Below are 18,629 nucleotides of genomic sequence, written 5' to 3' on the forward strand. Positions count from 1 at the left end.
GAAATTAACCTACTCTGCGAAGTGCGAACGCCAAAAATAAGGTTTTCTTGAAAGAAAAAAATGCGTAGTTAGGCAATTATCTGCAATCCCAAGGACGAACAATTGCGTTTGTTTTTAAAAACAATTTGGGGGGGAAATGGTGTCTTTGTTTACCTTTTTTTTTTTAATTTATAAGATAGATGAGAAATCGGTTCTTCAAGGTTTAAACAAGGTTAATGGATGAGTTTTACGAGGAAATGGACAAGATTTTTGTCTTTCCGCGAAACGTCTATCTAATAAATCAATATTGTACATAGAGAAATTAACATCAACGATCAATTCAATTTAAAAAAATCAATATACCGTTTAATATTATTTATAATGTTAAACAAATAAACGCAAATTAAAAAAAAAAAGATTTCGTAATAGTGCGATCCAGAGAAAAAACACGATGTCAATGGTTACGCGACGACGTAGATTGGAAATTGGAACGGAGGTTAGCAAGGATGGCCGGCAGGTCGCAGGTTAGCGGCGGAGGTTCCACGCGTTCTTCAACTTCAATCTTCATTCGCCACCGGTACGTCAGATAAGATACGACCATGGTGTTGGATTTGGACCTGTTCAGGGCTGAGAAAGGCGGAGACCCGGAGAAGATCCGCAAAAACCAACGGGACCGATTTAAAAGCGTCGGACTCGTCGATACTGTCGTCGACAACGATGTCAAATGGAGGCAGAGTGAGTACAATACCGCTCATCGCAAAGATGATTAATTGGTGCGATATGATAACAAAATTAAACACGCTCTTTCCTACAGAAGGTATTTATAAAGATAAAGGCTTTAGAAGTCCATGAGGTGTGATTGAATGCAAACAGAATTTCTGAAACTTAACTTTCCAGTTGTCGACAATACAGAGGTTCAACTGGCTAGGGTCTCATTTCTAAGGCCCCTTTCCCACTATACCGGACCGGTAAAACTGCTGGAAGGGCCATTGGCTGTACATTTTATATGAAGTTCACATTTAGCCGGATCCGGCAAAAATACCGAGTCCGGCATTTTCTTCAGAGGTTTTGTCACTGTGGAGAGCTGGTAAAATGCCCGGGCTGGTGTAATGTGAACAAGCTTTGCACTGCGTAGCCCATTCATTAGGTAGCTCAGAATGTTTGGAAGGAGTATAGAGGGTATAAGAATCACGTCGGGTCATTTTGGTGTTCGCATTCTGTATTTCAGACCTATCAGAAGAAATTTTACTTTTGCTGGTCCAAAAGAGACCTGTACTGTGGGATAAAACCCTAGATGAATACAAACAAAAACATCAAAAGATGATGCTGTTGTTCAAAAATAATTGAAGGACTTCGTTTCATCACTTCTCAGTTTACCAATTAATGTTTCAAATGTTCTGAGTGAAAATCATTCCCGTAAAATGTAAAATCGTTGTCCATTGAGCACTCAGGTCTGACCTCAACTGAGGTGAGGACTTGTCTGGTTTTCTTACCGAATCTGAGACAGTTGGAGTAGAGCTGTCTTGGTGGAGCACAGGCAGTAAGAGTCGTCCAGGAGTTGGCCAGGAATTATCCACTATTTGGCTGAAGACTATAGAAGGCCCTGTCATTTTTGGTGAGCAAATTTCTATAAAAAGAGAGCTAACCATGACTTCCAATTTAATTATTTTTTTTAACCAATTTCTCGCCATGTGTCTTCTTTCAGGTTTTTGTTTTTTGTAATTGGAATCTTTAGGATCCCACAATAATGAGTATTTTTGGTACAGTTCGACAAGAGTGAGACATTTTTCCTCTGGCCACTTCATGGTTTTGGAGATTGCACAATGTGATGTTAGGTTACAAGAGTAGTACACACTATATAACGTTCTTCACCTAGTGTGCTCCCTTTGAGTTCACCCAAAAACCGACAACCATTGGAACGCTCTTGAATGTTCGCGAACTGTTAGTTCAGCACAGAAGCATACACACTAAAGACGAACCTGGCTCTCCGCTGGTTCGCAAACATACTGGGTTCGCAGCTTTAGAGTGAACCCACAGATCCACTGCCAAAGCGACATTCCGAAGAGAAGCTGGTTTTGATAACGTTAAATTATGAACATGTGAAAAACGTGAATTACAACAATGTAGATGTAGATGATTAGTCAGTGTGTATTTTATACCGTGCCCTTTAAGAGCTATTGTATGATTGAATTTTCCCCCAGCAGTCAGGGCTATATTATCCGCATAGCCCTGACAATTTATCCCTTTACGGTCGAGAGTTTTGAGCAATTTGTCAATTGTTAGGATCCATTAATGATAGTGTACCGTGTACCCCTCCTTGCGGACATCCTTTGGTTAGGCTGACTTTATATAGTCTCTTCTTACGCTTGTTTCAGCTTTTCTGGTTCTTAACATTTCTCCAATCTATCTAGAGTGATTTGGTCTACGTGTTTTGATATATATATATATATACCGAGGGGTTAAATGCCTGGGTAGACTCGTTCCCCATCCCTAAAGGGTCCGGAACTTGGTCGGTTCACATGTTCACATAAACTTCTTGGACTTGTTCACAAATCCTAAGATTTTGGACCATTTTATCTCGGGGAGTGATTTGGTGATGTCCTCTCCTTCAAAAGTTATCTATACCTGGTGTACCTATCACACTCTGCGAGGTAGTGCCGTGCGGTTTCTTCTTTTATTTCACAAAAATGGCAGAAGGGGTCTGGTAAAATATCCATTACGAAGAGGGGTCTTCTCAAAGGGCAATGGCCTGTCAGGATACCTATCAGCCTCCTAATTCCCTTCCTTGAGTTAGAGAATAGCCATTTCGATTCTGTTGGTTTGATCTCCTTCACAAACTCCTTCGATTACCTATGTCCGGGGGACAGATTCCATTCTTTAAGGAATTGTTTCATGCCCCAGCTATTGTTACTCTCTTTCGCCGTGCTTATAGAGTGGGGTAGTACCGGTTGTGGCCCGACAAACACAGTATTTGAGCCTTCTTTGGCCAGGCTATCCGCCTCTTCATTGCCATAGTCTCCTTTATGTGCTGGTATCCAAATAAGGGTTACCCTATTCTCATACCTAGAAGTGATCCTATTGATAAGATCAACAGTTTCCTCTACCAGCCTAGATGTTGATCTCTTTTTCATCATCAAGCAGCCTAGTCTTTGAAATGACCTTAATTTGTAATATTCCCTTTATTTTCTAGCCCTTTCCATCATACTAGGGCTGCGAATAGAAATCTAGGTAGAATAATTGCAGTATATATCCATTTGGCCACCCAAGGTTTGATACCCCATGTTCTACCAACAATTCTCCTACATTGCACCATAGATAATGTGCCTTTCCAATCAAGTTTCCTGTCAAACGTCACCCTGAGGAATTTGATTGAATCCCTTAATTTTAATTCGATGCCCTGAAATTTAGAGTTTTTGAAATTACCTAATGTTCTTCTCCTACCAAACATTATCAGTTCCAGTTTAGCTGGATTAATTGAAAGACCTTTATCACAACACCACTCAGAAAGCAACCCCATGGCATCCTTCATCAGCAGTGAAAGAGTCAGGGGATCTCTACCTGTGATCATTATGGTACCATCTGAAAATAATTGGCTGTAGAAGCCTGAATTATTCAGAAGTTCTATTAAACTGTTTACTGTGATTAACCACAGAAGAGGTGAGGTCCCTGTGGACAGCCTCCTTTGACATTAGTACTAAGAATGCTACTGCCTAAGCACATATTTACGATCCGTCCCTCCAGGTAGGTTTTCACCCATCCTGTGAGGTGATGGTCAACATTATATCTATTTAGTGCTGACACAATACAAGAAGTATCTGCATTATCAAACGCCCCTTGGATATCAAAGAAGCACCCTAATGTGTATTCATTATTGAGTAATGATTTCTCTATCCTTCCTACCAGTGAATGCAAAGCAGTTTCCACTGATTTTCCTGGTAAATAGGCATGCTGATTGGGATTAATTCCACAGTCATGTCTAATGTATTTATCAAGGATTTTCTCTATTATTTTTATGAACAGACCTTCATGGATACTTGAGATGCAAATATCAAAGACTCCTTCAATATCAAAGAATGCGCAGATTGCTATTTCCTTTACTTCTAGTGTATCCCTCAGGTGTCACTAGTTAACTGGTACAGTAAGTACTGTAAGAAAATCATTTTAAATTTGTGATTAATTTATATGGCAAATATTATTTAGGTGCATGATTAAAATAGGTGGTAAATCAAAATATATTACATATTTATGCATTTATCTTCATGTTTAAAATTTACATTTTTTAAATTTTATTTAATTTCAAATTATCAAACCTATCTAGTTCCCTCCATTTGTTTAAACTGTGTAACCCTGTCGTATTTAAATTAAATTGTGTTTTGTTTCATTTAGATGGTCCTTAAATTCAGAAAGCCCATTTGATTTAGGCAAGTGTTCTTTAACTCTCGTTTTAATTTCTCTGCCGTTTTGTGCTGTATATTTAATATCACAATCATTACAGTTAAACCCAAAGTTTGTAAACATTGCTATTTGACAAGTTGTCAGTCTTGGTTTAGGTTTCTAGAGGATGTTTTTAAGTGAACACGTACCTCTAAAAGCTACTCTAAAACCTTGTTATTCGAGAATTTTCCATACATTTTCTGATAGTTCTCCAATGTTTGGGAAGAACAAAAATCTAATGATTCGTTTATGGTGGGGTGGCTGAGTCCGATTATTGCTTCTTTTAAAGTTAATTTTTTAGTATTGTTACTAGCTACCTATCGATATATATTTCTTGATATCCTTTGTTTTTAGTTAAGTAATTCTAATTCTTTTTTATAATTAGCAGGTATTAATGGGGGTTTCAACATACGGTCTACGAGCCAAATGAATCCAATGGCGTTTTGAGTCTATGGGTGAGAAGAATCTGGCGGTATCATAGTGTATGTCGTTGTGGGTTTTCTATATGCGTCTATTTCAATTAGGTTATCTATTAAGATCAGTTCTAAGTCTAAAAAGTTTAAACAACCATCTTTATTTATTTCCGATGTAAAATTTATACTAGTTGTAAAGAATTAATTAATTTAAGGAATTCTTTTAGATCCTCTTGTGTTCCCGACCATACACATAAAAAATCGTCTACATAGTGTTTAAAAAAAAATCTTAATTTATTTACTTTTTTTACTGTTAAAATGATTAATTAAATCAATATAATTTTTATTTATTAAAAAGAGAAAGAGATAAGTTCATAAATAAAAAATATAAAAATAAATTAATAAAATTCACATTACTTCAAACATTTTCCAATGATAGTTAAACCTTATCTATTTATCCCTTTATGTTTTAGTGGTCAATTGACAGATAGGTCTGAAGACCTTACTTATCTATTTATATTTCAACTTTTTCCAAATACAGGGTGAATTGCTACTCGTGCTACAAACTTCTCCAGTAGATTCTTCACCCTAAAATGAACAAAAAAGTTCATATTGTCCATGGTCCGATTCTCAACNGGACCATGGACAATATGAACTTTTTTGTTCATTTTAGGGTGAAGAATCTACTGGAGAAGTTTGTAGCACGAGTAGCAATTCACCCTGTATATTTAAACATTTTTCATTTCTTTTTGAACAATTGTATTAAATCAGTCTAAACGTATTAAAACTAAATAATAATTTAATCTTTTAATATTTCAAGATGATTCTTTTGACAATTTTATTTGTTTTATGGTAAATTTTCTTGCATTACAATCCTTGAAGGAGAACTTTCATTCCTTTCAACTGCTTTCATTCCCCGTCTACTTATCTGCCTTCCCCAAATCTTCCTTTACTTCTTCTAACAATCTTTGTCTTGTTTCCTGCTTTCCTTCTTCCTTCAGTTCTATTTCTATACAATTAGCTCATCGTCTTGTCCGTATCCATTCTTTCAATATGACCCAACCAGTTGACCCTTTTTCCTTTAATATCTGTCACTAAGTAAGGCGACGTGTACAACTCGCTAAGCTCCCTATTTGCTCTTATTTTCCTCTTTGGGACCAAATATTCTTCTCAATACTTTTCTACTCAAATTATAATCATGTCACAGTCGCTCTGACTAAGTAACGATGATTCACTTGCATATAAAATTAGAGGAGTGTTTTATAAATTAATTAAAATTATAAATTAATTTATAGACTTGGTCTTCATTAACGGATTCAACGCAAAGAGACATCTGCTACATACAGTTAATATTTCTTTTACTTCACTTTTTAACTCTTGCTGCTTGATGAATGTGGTGCCCAAATACTTGAATGTGTTTACATTTCTGATCTTTTTCCCATTTTTTTTCAACGGACATTTCTGTTATCAAACATCAAACTAGCATATACTTAGTTTTCTCATAATACCTCTTGATCCCATAGACTTTGCTTTCTTTCTTGTCGCTTGTGGTTCTCTCCTAAGCCTTACAGTCCTCACCACTAAAATCATACCTTGTCTGGATGATCCCTTGAAAATCATACTTTCTGGTTAATTTCAATATTTTCCTTTACTTTTTCTAAAAGCAAATATTTATAAAGTTGATTAATTTAGTGGGGGTACCGAACTCTTTCTGCATATCAATAATCTTCTGCCTGGATAGACTGTTGTATGCACGCTTGAAATCAATAAACAAGTGATGTAGGTAGTGACGATCGATGATATACTCATGGCAGTATGTTTTCTTGTAACATACAAATTGTGTATTTCATTAAAGGAGGTAAAGAAAGGGTGCATCTGATAAAAATGGTATTATTAAATTCACGATTTTTCGTGATCCGCTGCACCTAAACCTTCACGCACCTACCTTCAATTAATAAATTGAAAAATGGCAAAAAGGAGGGAAAATTCAAAAGGTGGGGTTGAGATGGGATGTTAGTGCCTGAGGAGATCGAAGTCACGATAGCTCAAGTGGTAGAGTAGCAGTGTAACAAGCCGAATGTTGTGGGTTCAAATCCCGCTTGTGACACTGACTTTTTTATCTCAACTTAAAACCTTAATTAATTGAATGATATTATTAAACTTGATAAATTTGTTGTGATAAATTAGTACAAAATTGTCTTATTTTATTAATCAAAGCAATAAAGTTTTCTTAAAAGGCATTTGTTACTGTAAACATAAACCACGAGTGACGTCAATTTTTAAATTGTTTTCAGTGAGGCACAGAGCAGATGAGCTGAATCGGCTGAAAAATGTTTGTAGCAAAGCGATCGGAGAAAAAATGAAGGTATTTATTATCAATAATAATACATTTATATAAATGTTATACGATGTTAATTTTAAAGTTAGTCTATTCATTTTATTATATAATAAAAGTTCTTTGGCAAGAAATTATTAAAGAATAAATAAATAAACAAAATAAAATCGAGGAGTAACTTCACTAGATTTTGAAACCCACTAATTGAAGGAAGGGAATCAAATCAAGGAGTAATTGGCATGACATGGCTATCTGATGTATTGGCTACCAGCTATGTCAATCTGATGTAATGTATGAAAAATTGAAGGGATTGCCTTCTGTTCTTGGTTCATAAGTTCATAAATTCTTCAGGTGGATCTCTTATAATGCCAGATATTAATGGTAGAACTAGTAAATCTATAATGTGTTAGGACTAGAATAATAGTTGGACTGCTAACTGCACCCTGCCAGAGGCATGTATATAAACTCAGAGTGGCAGAAACAAGCGCCTGTGCAGATATTGCCAGGAAGAAGAAGAGACAGCATAACATGTCCATGTGAAGTTTTAATAATAAATTATGTTCTTGAAAATAATTGAACCCACAACAAGAGTAATACTGACCACTTAGCCACCATAATCTTTTGAAACTTCCAGTGAAGGGTGCCATTGTTTACTACTGTAGAACCCTTTTTAACTGAACTAAGTCGTGTTGTGGATTCGATAAGGTGCGGACGTGTTTCTGTTCTTATCTCCGTTCACGGATAATTGTGCTGTTTACCTCGAACAATCTAAAAATCATTCTTCCATACAAGGATTATATAGAATAATTATTCTAATTTAATTTATATTTTTGTCTAATTTCTATTTCATTTTGCCATGTCAAGTTCAAGCGGGGGGAAAGATCCTCCAGACAAATTTTCCGAACACATGGAACTTTCTCAAAATTGTACTGGTTATTCTATTAACAATAACAATCAAAAACAAAGAACTTCACTAAAAAGACCCGCTTCACCTGTTACAGGATTTAATAAAGTCACTGTAGTTACACCCAATGATAAACGAATAAACATTGACGGAAATAAACTAGACAAAAAATCCTTTTTGCTATCGTTAGCCTCAAACAGATATAAGACAGATGATGTTGGTCCGTTTGTTGTTTTTGTGGAGAGTCCCGACCGCAATGCTGGAAAAATTCATCCCATGAAATTGGGAAAAATTATTTTTTCATCAGGATTTAAACATAACGAAATAATAAATATGATCGCTACAGGACGGAATAGGATTAAAATTGAATTCAAAACTAAGATAACAGCTAATTATTTTGTAGATGCCTCCTGCTTAAACCAACACAATTTTTATGCTTATATCCCCTCATTTTTTATAAATAAGATGGGAGTGATCCGAAATGTCGATATAGATCTTGAAGATCAAGGAATTCTGTCAGTAATCCAATCTCCAATCAAAATTAAAAATGTTAGATGTATTACAAAAACAATCTCTGAGGACTCCACAATAAAAGTATCCAAGTTAGGTACATGTATTCTTACGTTTGACGCTCAAAAACTCCCGGAGAATGTATCTATCTATGGAATGAGATGCCGGGTAGATCCCTACGTTCCTCCAATTAGGCAGTACCGCAACTGTTTCCGTTTTAATGATTTGCAAGATCAGTGCAAAAGCAAAAGTCGGTGCGAGAATTGTGGACTCCAACATGATCACACCAATAATTGTGAAGGAGAAACGAAATGTTCTAACTGTTCAGGCAGGCATAAATCTAGCGATAGAACCTGCCCTGAATATTCCAGGATTACAGAACAAAAACTGAAAAAAGCTAATGCTAGTACTCTTTATTCAACTATCACCTCAAATAGATTTAATCTTCTCGAAAACATAGAGGAATTTCCTGACATAGAAACCCATTTAACAAGTACTAAACAAAACAACACAAAATCCCGGACACTCCGCTTGACATCTTATAAAAAAAAACCATACGAACGTCCAGGACAACCAGAACCTGGCAGAAAAGACCCATCTCTCCTCACTTATAACAAAGAGTCTTCAAATTCTCAAACACTGAGAAAAACCGCCACCCAACCCGAGGCAGCTCCTGACTTTGGCCTTCAAGCCAACTCTCAACTTAATCCCTTAATCAAAGAAAAATTCTCTTACAGCATAAACATGCTTAAAAACACACTAGCAGATTTAAACCATGAAACTTATATAGACCCAGAAGATATAATTCAAACTATCTCAAAAGCTTATCAAACCATTATATACGAACTGCAACAACTTAATCCTCAAAACAAAAATTATAAATAAACCTAATCTAAAATGAGTTTAACACCACACCTAAACTTACGTTTTTTACAATGGAATTCTCGCTCAATAATTCCAAAAAAAGGACTTTTAGAACAAGTTATTGATAATTCCTCAATCAATATAGTACTTCTTTCTGAAACGTGGCTTCGCCCACAACAAAAAATTCATTTTCCAAATTTTCATTTTCTTAGAGTGGATGGGAAGGACGAATATGGAGGTGTTGGAATCCTGATTAAAAATAATTTAATCTTTACCAAGATAGACGTCACCTGTCCCTTAGAAGATTTCATGAATACCAGGATCCAAACTCAAGTTCGAAATTCTCAACCCTTATCTATCTTCTTTGTTTACAATAACCTCAGGAATAAATTTACGTGTCAAACCTGGGATACTGTCATAAAGAAGTTGCCGAAAGCTAATGTTAAAACTTCTATCCATATTTCAATAATTCATCCTATTTTATTTTTTCATTAATGACAACAAGCAACAAATTCCATATTTTACAATGGAATACTAGATCAGTTCGAGCTAATAAGCCTAACTTAGAAGTTTTAGTGTCATCCCACAATATTGACATAGCCTTGTTATCCAAGACTTGGCTTACCAACAACCATAATTTTACATTTAGTGGCTATGATTTTATCCATGATGGCCGCCAAGATGGCTACGGGGGATGTGCCATTTTAATAAAACAGTCTTATAATTACAGAATAATAAATATTTCGCACAATTTTGGTTGTAATGTCCAAATATGTGCAATATCTCTTAATATTAACAATATCCCTGTATCTTTTGTGTCATTATATGTTAAACCAGCTCTCAATTTATCTTCTTTTGATTGGTCCTCCTTACTTAATTTAATTCCCTCTCCATTTTTTCTCGGAGGCGACCTCAATATCCACCATACAGCTTTTGGTTCTCGTATACTGACCACCCAGGTAGACACCTCATGGACCTATAGACACGCATCACCTCTGCTTCCTCAATGATGGTACTCCTACCCTTGTCTCTAGACCAGACCGAAACCCCTCAGCACCAGATATTACCTTAACATCCGCTTCTCTAACTCCCCATTGTTCCTGGAAAGTGTTGGACCACATTTAGGATCAGATCATTTAGCTATTCTCATAGATTATAAAGTAGGCTCTGCTGTCGAGGGGCGTATTGCGACCTCTTGGGAGGGCTGGATTACAAGAAAAGCTAATTGGCCTACATACAGAGATACAATCAGTGCACTTTGTTCAGAAAACCCGCCAGGAGACTTTGACAATTTTTTGCAAATAATCCAAAAAGCAGCTGATAAAACGATTCCTTATCGACGTTTGAGACTTCAAACAAGTCACGTTCTCCCAAATTCTGCTGGGATGTTGAGTGCAAATCCACCTGGGATGAAAGTAAACGGAAATATTCTTTATATAAATCACATCCCAATATAACTAACTTCATTGAGGCCAAAAAAGCAGCAGCAAAGTGCTCCAGATTGTTTAAACAAAAAAAAGTTGATAGCTGGCGTAGCTTCTGTGACTCGCTGAACAGAGAAACCCCTTTATCAATGGTATGGAAGAGAGTGAAACGACTGTCCACCGGTGTAACCCGCAGCTCTTATCCAACCAATAATATAGACTGGATTGAGGACTTCACCAACTCTCTAGCTCCTCCTATGGCTCCTTACTCCAACTGAACTAGACCTCGCCATGAAAAATACTAAAAATGTAGCCCCTGGTCAGGATGGTATACAATATGTGATGTTGAAGGAACTTCCACAGATAGCTAAAACATATCTCCTCAATATATTTAATTCTGCTTGGATAAATGATGTCTATGTTCCTGAATGGTCCACTCAAATTATCAGACCCATCCTAAAAGCAGGTAAACCTCCTGACAAAGCAGAATCTTATCGTCCGTATTTATCAAAACTTACGAGCGAATGATTAAGGCACGCATCGAATGGTGGTTAGAAAAAAATATGAAACTTCCAGTTAGTTTTTAGTAGTAGGTTTTAGAAAAGGGCATAACACTTTTGATGTGCTTACTTCCTTTACGTCAGATATTTATGAAAGCTTCACGCAAAACAAATGTTTAGTGTCTGCGTTTCTAGATCTAACTAATGCTTTCAACTGTGTCAACATCACTCTTTTAATCAGCCGTATGAGAGATATCAAGATACTGGTGCGAATAGTTACAGCCGTTACTAACCTACTGTGTAACAGAAAAATATTAGTCCGATGCGGCGACAAAATTATAGGCCCACGGACGGTATATACTGGCTTACCTCAAGGAGCAGTTTTGAGCCCAGTTCTCTTTTCAATTTATGTCTCGTCGATTGATTCAGCGTTTTCTCCCAGCATCAAAACACTTCTTTTTGCTGATGATATAACTGTTTACTGCTCTAACCAAAATTTAGACCTAGCACTGTCTGAATTGTCTGAAGCAATGAATGTCCTCAACGAATGGAATCGAAACAGCGGCTTCCATATATCAGAGTCTAAGAGTGCAGTGACTATCTTTACAAGGAAGAGACGGATCATTTCCAGTGAATACATCGAACTGGGGCCTCATAAGATCAAAAGAACGGACCAATTTAAGTTACTTGGTGTCACCTTCGACCGCAAACTATTATGGAGGAACCACATAACCAAATTGGTCGATATATGCGAAAAAGCAGTAAATATAAGATGTGTCATGAAGGTCCGCTATGGCTCGCACCCAAGTATTGCTCTCATGCTGTATAAAGCTATCATTCTATCTAGATTAGACTATGGATTTTTATTGTTCGGCGATGCGGCCAAAACTCATCTGTCGAAATTGGACAAAATTCAAAATAAATGTCTCAGAATATGTCTAGGAGCCATGCATTCCTCACCAATAAATGCTCTCCAGGTGGAGGCCAAAATTATGCCTCTGAACATGCGACGATCTTTGGTGGCTGGCAGATTCTTATCCTCCTGCATGATTATTGAAAATCACCCTGTTATTGCTCGTATCAGACACTTAGCTATGCTTGCTAGCACAAATCGATACTGGCAAAACAAACGAACTCCATTGCTGGTCCAGTCTTTCTTAAAACTTTCTCAATTGACCCTCTCCATCCCCCCAACCCCAAATCATCCTAGGTACCTTACCCAAACTTTTCCTTTATTGTTTAGCCATACTTACGCTATACCGGATCCCTTAGCTGTACCTGAATGGTCTCATTTCCCTCCTTATGTAGAACAGGCAGCCATGAGGGGTCAATCTGACGCGGCATTAACCCTATATACGGACGGATCCAAGCAGGGCAATCTGGTGGGCGCTTCATTTTTTGATCCCTGCAATAATTTCGCCTTACAAATTAAACTGAGTGGGGTCGCCTCCATTTTTACTGCCGAAGCGTTAGCAATCTTGGAATCCTTAAAGTATGCTCAAACTATGAACCCTTCTGACTTAATTATATTCTCTGACAGCCAAAGTGTGGTCCATTCCCTCCACAGTACCCTTAAAACCAATCACTTCTATTAGATCTCATTTGTATAGGCACTCCTTGAGATCTTGGCAAAGGGAGTTTAGCTCCACAAGTAATGCCAAGGTTTACAAATCAATTCAAACCCATATTCCTTCCTTCTCGTGGTTCCATTCTATGAATTATCCCCGACAATCCCTTACTTCCATAATCCGTCTCCGACTAAACCACAATAGTCTACCTGTCCTTCTTTATAAAATCAAAATCCTTAATTCCCCTTACTGCTCCTGCAACAACTTAGTAGTGGCCAATGCCAACCACGTCCTTCTTGAGTGCCCTCTTACCGCCTCAAGCAGAGAAGCATTTTACAGGTCGCTGATTATGGCCGGCATACCTCTTCCCATCACAGTGTCCAATCTCCTATGTTACTCCCACAGATCTGATATAATTGAACCCTTAATTAAATACATTTACCGCAACAAAATCATAATATAACAGACGTAAAAATAAGAGAACGCTTTTTCTTAAATAAAATTATCCATAATTATAATCATTGGCCAATATGATTAACGTAAGGCCATAAGTTAGCTTTCCTTAAAGGAAAGTTATATAAAAAAAAAAAAAAAAAAAAAGGGGATGGAGCCATTTTGGATAACGCCATTTATAATAATATAATCCATGGAGGCTGTTGGCATGCGATAAAAGATGTACAAAAACACCTAATTTTCGATTAAAACAGAACAATACATGTATTTTATCTACAAATGTGAAATACAATATACTGTAGCTAAAATATAAACCAGAGAAAAGTAGGAACTTCATTAATTTTTTCATGATTAGCTAGCTTCATTGTCTTGAGGTTCAGCACTTTAAAATTGTATTTATGGAGTTTAGATTTTGATTTTACCCATTTTGATACTGTTGATATCCCAACACCATAATTAGCGGCTAAATTTTGCCATAACACACAATTCTCATACACTATTTTTTATTGAAATCATTTTGGTTCAGCCGAGTTCCATTAAAAATGGTTGATTAATTGATTTCTGGGTCATTTTTCTACAAAAAGGAGAAGATTTGTAGTTTAATAAAGCTTTTTTTGCTTATGAGTTAAGATGAAAATATATTGTGAGATTTTGTGATTATGTAGTCTCTTTATGGCAGAGTAATGTACTTGTAGTTTGGTTGTTTATGATCATTTTATCTGCTTATTCTCGCTGGATTGGTCAGCAGTTTGCTATCTTCAGTGCTCGCCGTAAACTTAGAAACAGCCAAACTACATAAAATTCTATTGTAACTATTTTTATTGTTAAGTTTTAACATTTTTTATTCTTAATTTATATTCAATAGTGTTTTAAAATAAGTTTATTATCAATGTGGTGATTAGTGACCACACGTTAATTGATAATTATTATCATAACTACTTTCAGAATAAACAGGATGGTGGAGATGTTGGCCTAGCTGCTGATTTCAACTTATTAAGCATCCAAAGCCAAGATGATCTCAAAGACATGTCTGTTGCTCAAATTAAAGAGGTGCTACTTGCAAACTCTCAAATCAATTTCATTGTTTTAATTTTAATAAAATGTCCTTAGATTCGAGTTTTAATTGATAGAGAAATGATAGAAAATGAAAAAGGTCTTGTGGAAACTGAACTTGAAAGAACCAAAGCATTGAGCGAACTAGGAAACCATCTTCATCCTTCAGTGCCTATAAGCGACAATGAAGTAAGATTTTTGTTGTTAATTTATGAATAAATCCCACAATTCAACAGGGATTATTCATTTTAGGATGAAAACGCAGTAGTGCGAACATGGGGCGACACAAGTGTAAAAAAGAAATATTCCCATGTCGATTTGATCCATATGATTGATGGCCTTGAATCTGAAGCAGGTGCTGCAGTTGCTGGAGGACGAGGATTTTATTTGAAGGTAATTCACATTTTGGTTAAAATTGTTAATTCATCAATTATGTTAAATATTAAATTAAATCTTTATTAGGGGCCAGCTGTACTTTTGCAATATGCTCTTATACACTATGCTTTACAAAGATGGTGCAAGATGGGCTACAAACCGATCTACACTCCATTTTTCATGAGGAAAGAAGTAATGCAACAGGTTGCACAGTTGCAACAGTTTGACGAGGAACTGTATAAGGTATTTTTCAAATTGTATTTTTTCCCCAAGTCGGTTTACATTGATTTCTCATAGGTTAGTGGCAAGGGTAGTGAGGAGCAATATCTTATTGCAACATCTGAACAGCCCTTAGCCGCTCTGCACAAAGGCGAATGGATCTCAGAAGGCTCGCTTCCAATAAAATACGTTGGAGTTAGCACATGCTTCCGTCAAGAAGCGGGTTCTCATGGAAGGGATACAAGAGGCATTTTCCGGGTTCATCAATTCGAAAAGGTACACCTTTTAATTATATAAGACACTAAGGAAATACTAATCACCTCATACATTAACATAGGTAGAACAATTTACATTAACATCACCATTTGATAATAAATCATGGGAAATGTTTGAAGAGATGATATCAAATGCTGAAGGATTTTATCAAGAACTTGAAATTGCTTATAGAATCGTCAACATTGTGTCAGGTGCTTTGAATAATGCCGCCTCTAAGAAGTTAGATCTGGAAGCCTGGTTCCCTGGATCAGGTTGGTTTTTCTATTATAACCCATAAAGAAAAAAAAATCATGCAGTACTTATCTTCCAGGCGCTTTTAGAGAGTTGGTTTCATGTAGTAACTGTCTAGACTATCAAGCTAGAAGACTTTTAGTCAGATACGGTCAAACCAAGAAGATGAATGCACAGGTAAAATATGATTTTTTTTTTGACAAAATAATTATACTTTACCGTTTTAGCCTGATTATGTTCACATGCTAAATGCAACTGCATGTGCTACCACAAGAGTTATCTGTGCTATTCTGGAGACCCATCAGACTGAAACAGGAATTAAAGTTCCAGCTGCACTTCATCCCTTCCTCCCACCAGGTAAAGATAATTTGGTTTTATAATAATTATTTGCTTTTCTCATTTTTTATTTTGTATTTTATTTTATTATTATTATTTTTTTAATATAGAGTATCACGAGATCACGTTTGTGAAAGCTGCCCCTATTGAAGAGGAAGAAACGAAGAAACAGAAAAAACAGAAAGAAGGCATGTCAAAGAAAAAGGCAGCAAGCCAACAATGAGCCAATAAAACAATATAGTTTTCTACGAACAGATCATTTATTATAAGTTACATGTATGGAAAAAAAAGTCTTTCATTGAGCTTTACACTTCATTTGGTCTCCAATTTAACAGCCTTAAAAATTCCTCTTCACAATAATTTGTGATACCATTTAGTTCTAAGTATGCCTTTAAAAAAAATGATGATTAGCACTTTATATCGCATATAATTTTTTTTAAGTTTTTACCTTTTGTGTCTTAAGGTTGTCTATTAAGTAAACCTGTTTTTTAATTGCAGAGAGCAGAGCATTTTTATGCCTCTCAAGTTTATTTACAGTGAGATTCATTTCCTCTTCTTTTGCTCTATATTTCTCTTTGGCTTCCTATAAAAAAGGGTTCAAATTATCTCAATAGATTTATTTTAATTTAAAAAAAGGGGGGGGATCTTTTAAGACCTTTTCATTGAGTTGGGACATCTTTAAAAGGTTCTTGAACTTTTCCACTTCTTCTTTTGCTTTGTTCAGTTTAACATCGTTGTTAGAATATTGTTGATTTATTTTCTTCAAGTCTTGTTTTAACATTTCTACTTCCTGTAAAAGTGTTATTAAATTTTCTTTTTGTACTATTTTTACAAGTATGAAAATTTACTTTTTTTAGAAAAGCATTTTCAGAATCTCTCATCGACAATCGTTCGTTGATTGTATTTAAATTGCCTTCTTGTCTTTTAATTTTTTCCCTTGCATTCATTAAATCCGACGCCAGTTTTATCCTTTGGTCCTCAGAATCCTTCAATTCCTTCTGAATTCGTTTCCAATCATCAGTCTGTTTGATTAAAATATATTTTTTAATCAGATTACATAAACAAAAATTATTTCTGATTCTTTAATTAACGATCTCTGGCAGACGGATCCAAGATCTATGTGCATAAATGCTATGAAAGAACAATTGTCATTTTTCTTATGCACAATAAAGCACTATTATTATTATAATCAATACCTTCTTAATACATACATACATACATATACATACATACTATATTAAGTATTTTATACTTATATACTTTTTTAAAACTTTTTTTTATACTTAATAGTACTTATAGTTTTTATACTTAATAATATAAATACCTTCTTTGTTAGCTCTCTTTTAGTATTGGCCAGTTCCTCTTGTAACATTTTACCTTTAGCTTTGAGAAACCTAGCCACACTTTCAGCACTCAGGCCTTTAGTGCTCATTGGAATAAGGTCCCCGCAATCCAATGTCGACCTACAAATGTACACACTATTTACAAATTGAATTTACAAAACGGATTGATAGTTTGCATACTCATTTGCAGGAAGTTTTTTACGGACAGGAGCATTTTTCTTCAACATGGAACTAACAGTCATGATTTTCTTCTCATAACGTAAATCTGAAAGGTCACTTGTTACATCCGACATCGGGCTGAAAATGTATACACATTGCATTGTGTTAAAAAGAATTATGATGGAAAAATAGTGAGATCTCTCTTTCTAGACTGTAGGGTGATGAACCTGTACCAATCATACTGTCTGTCTTATTTATCTGACAACTGTCCCGATACTGAAGAAAATGTTGACAGACAACACAATTAGGCTAGGAAGACTAGATGGTCAGTGATTCAAAATTACTAAATTTGAATTGTTACATAAAAAAAGTAACTGGTTTACAAATTATCCTAACAGTCAAAATTTGTTAAAGATATATTTTTAACCATTCAAAATTCAACTTTAAAGGTGGGGGGGGCAGAATTCATCACTAATGTCCTAGCTTCGAATCTAAGTAGCTCTGAATTTGATTGTAAACTACTTCATACTTAATCTCAAAATACTATTTTTATATTTGCTTATGTGTTTCATCCTGACATCTTCAGGGTTGCTAAGAACGGCATTCATACTCCAAAATTACAATTAAGTTCAGAACTTATTAGAAACATGTTTTTCTCAAGGGAAGTATGTGGCCTATTTGCCAAGAGAGAATTTTTTGTGTCAGAGCCTGTGCTCCCCCCCCTTTGGTTTTTGAATGCATTGTGCACAAGAGAAAACTTGGTCCAGAGCTTTCTCTATAAAACTGAGTGTTAATGTAAGAGAGTTGGCCAAAAAATAAGATAACTTATGTACAGGAATTATTGTAAATAAACTTGTAGGGTAGTACACTTTTTTTCTGCGTGTTACCTCTTGTACCCACATGATGATGATGTCAACTCTCTCCCTCTTGGCTTTACAACATTTTCATAATCCTATAATGATAAATATACATTACTCATTCAATTTTAACACAATACACTGGTAGATATGGTATTAATAGATTTAATTTTATATTAAAACACGATCCGAAAACACACACTGAACATGGTCACCAATACATTAAACAAAGAGAAGCAGAGAAATATTTGTTGCATATATAAGCACATGGATTAAATAGTTTGGTTCATTAAATAATAAAGAATCTACATCAAAGTGATATTTTAGTGTTTTCATTTATTGTCCTTCCTATTCCATTATAGGTTATTTGTAGTATTTTATTTATATTTTTTTAAT

The 18,629-nt window shown here is 35.5% G+C and overlaps 2 protein-coding genes and 1 long non-coding RNA gene across 8 annotated transcripts in view; 2 read left to right on the forward strand and 1 right to left on the reverse strand.

Moving 5' to 3' along the window:
* The first annotated feature begins 454 nt into the window (after window positions 1-454).
* Window positions 455-16,189, forward strand: LOC106672193 (serine--tRNA ligase, cytoplasmic). Its single transcript, XM_014403403.2, has 11 exons — window positions 455-714; window positions 7,121-7,191; window positions 14,330-14,434; window positions 14,495-14,626; window positions 14,690-14,830; window positions 14,900-15,055; window positions 15,110-15,307; window positions 15,369-15,558; window positions 15,618-15,715; window positions 15,766-15,895; window positions 15,985-16,189. The coding sequence occupies exons 1-11, from the start codon at window positions 579-581 to the stop codon at window positions 16,095-16,097; spliced, it is 1,470 nt and encodes a 489-aa protein (XP_014258889.1). The 5' UTR covers window positions 455-578; the 3' UTR covers window positions 16,098-16,189.
* The window catches only part of LOC106672197 (testis-expressed protein 9), a 43,324-nt gene continuing 40,858 nt past the window's right edge, over window positions 16,164-18,629 (reverse strand). For all 6 annotated transcript variants that reach the window (XM_014403408.2, XM_024229009.1, XM_014403411.2 and 3 more), the window contains 7 exons: window positions 18,264-18,328; window positions 17,398-17,514; window positions 17,199-17,337; window positions 16,723-16,896; window positions 16,530-16,664; window positions 16,323-16,457; window positions 16,164-16,263 (listed from right to left, as the gene is read on the reverse strand). In XM_014403408.2, the coding sequence (XP_014258894.1) occupies window positions 16,180-16,263; window positions 16,323-16,457; window positions 16,530-16,664; window positions 16,723-16,896; window positions 17,199-17,337; window positions 17,398-17,514; window positions 18,264-18,328 (849 nt within the window). In that variant the 3' untranslated portion in view covers window positions 16,164-16,179. The remainder of the gene's footprint in view (window positions 16,264-16,322; window positions 16,458-16,529; window positions 16,665-16,722; window positions 16,897-17,198; window positions 17,338-17,397; window positions 17,515-18,263; window positions 18,329-18,629) is intronic.
* On the forward strand, window positions 17,255-18,552 carry LOC112127689. The gene is made up of 2 exons (XR_002910685.1): window positions 17,255-17,345; window positions 17,408-18,552. It is a non-coding gene; the product is annotated as an uncharacterized LOC112127689 (long non-coding RNA).

The sequence above is a fragment of the Cimex lectularius genome, unplaced genomic scaffold (genome assembly GCF_000648675.2).
Source record: "Cimex lectularius strain Harlan isolate CLEC.00 unplaced genomic scaffold, Clec_2.1 scaffold17, whole genome shotgun sequence".
Taxonomy (NCBI): domain Eukaryota; kingdom Metazoa; phylum Arthropoda; class Insecta; order Hemiptera; family Cimicidae; genus Cimex; species Cimex lectularius.